At 46.7% G+C, this 6,805-nt stretch overlaps 1 protein-coding gene across 3 annotated transcripts in view; it reads right to left on the bottom strand.

Moving 5' to 3' along the window:
- Window positions 1–2,368: 2,368 nt before the first annotated feature.
- The window catches only part of Jcad (junctional cadherin 5 associated), a 35,637-nt gene continuing 31,200 nt past the window's right edge, over window positions 2,369–6,805 (bottom strand). For all 3 annotated transcript variants that reach the window (XM_050152523.1, XM_050152524.1, XM_050152522.1), the window contains one exon: window positions 2,369–4,659. In XM_050152523.1, the coding sequence (XP_050008480.1) occupies window positions 4,625–4,659 (35 nt within the window). In that variant the 3' untranslated portion in view covers window positions 2,369–4,624. The remainder of the gene's footprint in view (window positions 4,660–6,805) is intronic.

Raw genomic sequence — 6,805 nt, 5'->3', positions numbered from 1 at the left:
GTCCAGCTGGCCTTGGTGAGCTCACAATAGATCAGCCCCACTGTCTCCGTGGGTGGGTGCACCCCTCGTGGTCCTGACTTCTTTGCTCATATTTTCCCTCCTTCTGCTCCTCCTTGGGACATTGGGAGCTCAGTCCAGTGCTCCAGTGTGGGTCTCTGTCTCTATCTCCATCCATCTCCAGATGAAGGTTCTATGGTGATATGCAAGATATTCGTCACTCTTACATATTAATTTAAGCCATTTCTATTAATCTGTGTATCTCCACGTAGCTGTGGCTTACCAGTAAGGTTCAGGCATGTCTGTTCCCAGCAGCAGCTAAATGACATCTCCTGACTCCACCTTCTTTCTTCCAGCATTCAGCTTAGTTTTCCCCAACTAGCTCTATTGTACCATATCACAGGCCAAGGCAGAGTATTCATTAACTGATAAAAGCAACACATATACAGAAGGACCTCCCACACCACAAAGTGCCCTAGCAGAACTTTCTCCACTATGTCAAGCTTGGCTGCATTCTCCATGCTTTGGGTACCCATTCATGCAAGGGTCATTTCTCTATGTCTGATGGCTCTATCCTTGCAAGAGAGGTAGATAAGGAAGCCAAGAACTGATAGTGATCCAGGAGTGACTAGGAATTTGTACCCAGTCCTTGGAATGATCCATAAGTCACTCATCAGTGAGTCTCTGCGGGAGACGTCACATTCAGGACCTCCAACCCTAATGAGTCCTGGTGGAGAGCAAAGGTGCCTTGTCACCTGTGCCTGCAGCACCCATACCCTGAGCCACTGCACTTGGTATACAGGCAGTCAGATTGTAGACACACGCGGCTTTGTGAAAGTTATCCGGAGCACAGTTTAGCCATCCTGAGATGCTGTAGAGAAGCATGCTCTTTGGAGGCCTCCCTCCTGCCATCCCACCTGCTGCTTTGCTGTTTTGCTTTGCTCGGTGTGACTCTTTCTTGCCTGCCTTGACCTCCCATTACTCAAGAGTCTCCTGGACTGCCCCATCTGGAGGTGACCACAGGGCAGTCTCCAGAACCCTTTCCACTTGCCTTTAGAGCTAAGGAAGCTGGGCAAAAGGGTGAGCATGCACGGTTCTTCTGGGTTCCAGGGCCTTACCACATTTTATGATTTTTGGCATGCTCAGTTTGCCTGACAGGCCTCAGTGGAAGTTGGAGCGGCAGCTGACCCAGATGGTAAGTTATTCATGGATGTTTACCATCTGGATAGAGGTCACAGTTTTCCCTGACTCTGACATGTGGTCTTCATTGCCTGGTTCTGCTTCTTGCCCTGAACTTGCCTTGGTCTCCCTCTTGTTCAGTGTCACGCACCTGGGCTCTGCTGTGAGGTGTGGGTGCAGAGGGGAGGACAGGGTAGAGGCTGTAGCAGCAGGACAGCTCTGTCCTGTGAGAAGGCTTGCAGACTGTAGGCGGGGCTGTCTGCAGCCTCCTGAGCCCCTCCCTTGCCTCCATTACATTAATAATTCCAGTTGACACAGACGCTCTCACAGTCAAGGCCACCAACGGCAGGAGTTTAGGCTGCCTTTCACGATGCCGCTGAAGCCTGGATTGTTGTAGTGAGCAGGCAGTCACACCACAGGGACCTTTTCAAGGGGCTGCGGTCTGAATTTATAGACTTGACCTCACCATTCTTTTTTTAACAAAACATATAGGCTGGGAGCAGTCTTTCTATGGTGGTATTTGATCATTTCCCTCTTCTTCCAATTGAGGGTCACAGAGTGAACCAACCCACGGTCTGGGACAAGGACCCTCCACCATTTAGGCTCTTCAAGGGCTATTTGGGATGTGTCTCTTAGATCCTGTCCTCCCACACACAGATGTGCAGGAGGTACAGTCAAAAACAAAGCAGAAATCAGATGACCCCCTGCTGTAATAGCTTTGGCAGTGCCTCACCCTGACTCCAGGTGCCCCCCACAGCCAATCCCACAGCCGGTGCACCCCAACACTAACAACTGCTCACAAGATGTGTACTCCCCTGGTCACTCTAGAGGAGGTGTTGGGCTGTCAGTAGGCAGACACACTCTGGGCGCCACAGGCTGACGGCCAGCAATCCTTCCCCGGCTTTCTGCTCTGCCAGAACCCAGTAAGGGAGCCACACTACCAAAGGTGATGCGCATTACCTTTATTAATAAAGGAAATAGATGTCTATAATTATGGAAATAATTCTGATGGTCCCATCCAGGGACTGGCTGCATCCCTAGAGGGTTTCCTGGGATTACAGAAACACAATTGAATATGGTAAAGGCTACTTCATCTTCAATCTTTCAAAAAGTTTTCCCCAAAGAGGCCAAAGACCACCATTTCCCCCTCCCTTCTGCAATTCCAGAAACAACACAGGCACAATTTCTGCTATAATTTTTAGATAAAATGGTCAAAATTATAACTTTTAATTTTATAAGCTCCAAATTATGTGTAAGAGAAAAACAATTGACAAACACAGAATACGAAAAACTTTCCACCAACGGTCATGGGCACGCGTGGAATTTACATAGGGAATCATGGTCAGTATTGACTCAAGACCTCAGCAAAACAATTTTTGGTCAGATATTCATTACCTTGGATACGAAAAGTTAAAGGTCAAATTTTCAAGTTACTAAGTTCAATGTTGCCACTTTCTTCCAAAAAAAATTTTCATATGGGCTTAAATCTGGAAAAATTGAGGTTAAAGTATAAATATTTGCTATTTTGACTGAATGGCTGCAGGGAAGCATGACATATATGTCTTCAAACAAGACAAAACGGAAGAGCATCCCATTCCAGACTGAGATACGTAAGGCACGACAGCTTTCCTTCAGGATCCTTCTGTTTCTCCTACAGTCTTTAGATGGTATCGGGTCATTTGATGGGAATGCACACGGACATGCCCTGGGTCTGCATGTGTAGGCATTGCACATCACCAACCTGCTAGCCCGCTGCCCCAGGGAGACCTAGTCCCATACCGGCTTCCACGAGAGCCAAGCTCTGGACTAAGATGAACAGGAGCAATGGTATGGACTTGGATTCTGCTCTGTGTGGTCCAGAGACGTGAAGTTCTTAGGAAATAAAATAATATTATGTAGATACAAGGCCATGAAAGTCTGTCTCGGGGCCAGAGGACAGACCAGCCATGGACTCACACTGGAAGAATCTGACGTGTCTGAAAACTGATTAACAGAATGTCTCAAAACTTAATATAAAGAGGGAAACAAAAAAGAGGAAAGGAGAGGGAGGGAGGGAGGAGAGGAAAGAAGGGGATAAAACCTTTGGAAAATGTTAGCTAGCAAGAATACCTTCCTCAGACAGAAGGGTGAAAATGCATGAAGTATGCAGGCAGGTGCGGGAGTAGAACCCTGGGCCTCCTGACCCTTCCATCATGGCATATGCGTGGAGAATGCTGCCTAGGTACGGTTTCCAAGCACTTGTTAGAATATGCAAGATTAGTTCATCAGGATCATTCTAGACAAAAATATATCTTTATGTAAAGGAGCAAGGTGGCAGGCAAGAGAAAAGTTTCTTTCTGGGGCAGATTCCCCACAGAAATACAAGATGAAACTATGGAGTTTTGGCAAGTCTCATTGACATGGTTGCAAAACGCCGAGGAAGTTGTTGGTCAACTGGAGAGGAGTGACTTAAAATGTAAGCCCACAGCTCCATCTGTGAAAACATCTTTGTGAGTCTGACGAGCTTGTGATCAGTCCTCACTAATACTGTGAAACTGAGTCGCAAGGAACAGAGCTGAGGGTGGAGCAGGGATACAGCTTTAGAGCCAAGGTGGGTCCTCTTGGGTCCCTCACACACACAGGTATAGACTCTTAAATAAAATAGTACTTCCTTAAAAATCTGCCACCTAAGAACTGTTTATACATCATAGAAAAATAGCAATTTTATAAAAAGAAATATAGTTACTTTGTTACCATGGTCTGTTTTAAACCAGCAATTATTTTTCATATAAAGAATATCTAAACATTCACACAGAAAGTAAAACCTAGGAAAGACTGAGTGCAAAGCAGAGTGCGGCATGTTTGCTTCAGTGCCAAGTGAATCACTTCTGGGTGAGTTACAGTGTGAGTGTGACCCCTAGGAACACAAAGAAGCTGCTGGTAGCAGTTACTTAAAGTTATCCCACGCTGCCGAAGGTCGAGTAATAAAAATGGGTCATACACACTCACTCACATACCCCTTAAAAAACTGTATGTGTCCAAATACCACGCAGTTGCCCAGACCACACTTCTAAACATGAGCATGGGCTGGGCAGATGCGGCAGGGAACGGGTGACATTATGGTCCAATCAAAATCACCCACCATATCTTTCATATTTGATTTTTCACATAAAACTGGATTAACACCAAGCTATTTACCCACTCGGCCTAATCCACCAGGAAGGGGAACTGATGTGAAAACTCTTTTCTAAATATAGGAATTATGTATCCATGCTATAAAGACATATGTTGTCAGCACCCCAATGCTTTAGCTCCACACAATTCTGCAGGGATGGCCGATTTCCCACTGACAGGGAAGGAGGAGTTGAGACACTGAAAACCCACAGCTTCCAGCTTAGCCTGGACGAGACACCAGAGTTCACAGAGAACACTCTGTTAGCCAAGGTGGCAGGGGCTCCAGCAGCATCCGTCACACCTTCTCCACTCGGCTAGGATCATACGAATCTGCAAACAAGAAGGAAGGAAGGTCAGAGGGACATTCACCTGCCATGTTTTATGTTTAAATTCTCCGACTCTACATAAATTGGAGAACAAGACTCACATGTATAGAAAACTGATTTGTAGACACTTTAGCAAACTTTGTTCACCAGGGAGTAAAAAACTATGGCTGAAACGTGTAGTTATTCGGTATACTGATGGTCCTCCCTGGTGCTCATATTACAATATAAATATAAATAATACACTCACCAGCCCTTCACCATCAGCAACGCCCTAGCCTAAGGCTGATTCTTTCTGCTGTTTTCTTTGTGTGTGTTCCTATGTGTGCACCCAAGTGTGCACAGAGGCCAGAGGTTGATATTGGAGGCCTTCCTCAATTGCTTTCCACTTTGTGCCCACGTTATTTTTAAGGTAATGTCTCTCGCTGAACCTGGAGCTCACTGGCCTGATCTCAGCATCAAGAGTACAAGCATGCTGCTACGGCTGGCTCTTCTGTTGTAGAGATGTGAACTCTGACCCTTGCGTGCCTATCCCTCCTTGAGAGGAAATGAAAGCGTCTTTATGGACAAATCCTTTTCTTCCAGGCGTGGGGAACCTGAAATGTCAAATGCATGGTCAGAAGGAAGAGGTCTCCTATCTCTAGCTGCTTCAGCCAGCAGGCAGGACTGGGACGGTCGCTTGCCCGTCAGCACACCTTCTAGACCTTCCACAGCCTGCACTGGAAAGTCTCATGTTGAGCTCTGGTGACCTGGCTCTCCCAAATGGAGCAGGTACCGCGGGACAGTAAGCCCAGCTGCCACGGAATGGGAAACACATGCTGCTGAGCGGAGCTCTGGAAGCCAGGCCCACCCGTGTGCTTCCTGAGCTCAGAGCCCCTGCCTTAGCATTCTTAAATTTTTATAAATCTATAAGAGTACAAGATAGCTATTAAAACATAGAGATTCCTCAAAACATAAAAGCAAAAGTAGAAGTCCTCTATGATTCAGTAATGTCACTACTGGAAAGGAAATCAAAATGACCGTACATCCATGCTCTCTGTTCCGTTTCTACAGCACTGCTCATGCCAAGAACAACCCATGTGTCCGACAGCAGATGAACAAGTAAAGAAAATTTTTGTCTATACATAAATATACACACAGTGGAACATTATTCAGTCTCAAAAAGGGGGTGGGGATCTTGTCAGTTAAAATGACACATGATGAACCTTGGGGACATTGTGCTAAGCTGAGAAAGCACAACACTGCATGGCACATGTAGAATTTTTTAAGTGAAGCCTGTATTCCAGGAGCTGGGGTTGGGGAAGGGAGGAGGCACTGGAAGAGTATAAACTGCAACTGTAAGATGCACAGGTGCCTGAGGTCGGCACATCAGGGTGGATGCAGTGCACAGCGCATGGATTCTTGACTCCATCAAGAGGCGGCTGGATGGTGGATATGCTAATGAACTTGATCATCTGACTTAGCATACACTATGTGGTCACTCACACACAATGTGCATCTTAAAGACGCTCTTAATGCCAATACCTCAACAGGGATAGAGAAAAAGTAACAGCAAGGCTTACCATAGCCTAGACGGTGATTTGTAAAAGCTTGCAGGATGGCACGATTTTATATAAAAACAATTAGGAAAGAAGGCTCCGAAATGCACCTGGAGAAAGATGCCATGTGAAGGGCCTCCTCCCACCGACTGCAGCCTAAAGCCACACCATGTCCTGTCCCTGACTGGCACACACTTGCATGCCAGGTACTGTGCTGGAAGCACATTGCAGGTGCCACATACTAGAGAGACAGGCTGGCACTCGGGGAAGACACTCGAGCCTGCTCACGTGACAGAGCGCCCCAAGGCCACCTGGCTAAAGGAAGTAGAGTTCCCACAACTTAACACCTCTTGACCCTGCCCTTAGAAACACCACATGACCACACTAGAAGAGAGTTATTGCTCAGTACTATATGTGGGGTTCAAGGTATCCGATTGTACCGAGAATACAGTGGAGTTGCTAATGGCGGAGAATGTGAAGCGCCTCACCCCTAACCAGGGAGAGGGAGGCCTGGGAGGAACCAAGCCTCAAATCACACAGGCACTGGGCACTAAACTGCTCCCTTCAGTTTCTGGTACACAATGTACCCGTATCCTAAGACCCACAGTTGATGCT

The sequence above is a fragment of the Alexandromys fortis genome, unplaced genomic scaffold, assembly GCF_014885135.2.
Source record: "Alexandromys fortis isolate MF-2015 unplaced genomic scaffold, M_Fortis_MF-2015_v1.1 scaffold_54, whole genome shotgun sequence".
In the NCBI taxonomy this organism is placed as follows: Eukaryota; Metazoa; Chordata; class Mammalia; order Rodentia; family Cricetidae; genus Alexandromys; species Alexandromys fortis.
This window is presented reverse-complemented; position numbering and strand designations above follow the sequence as displayed.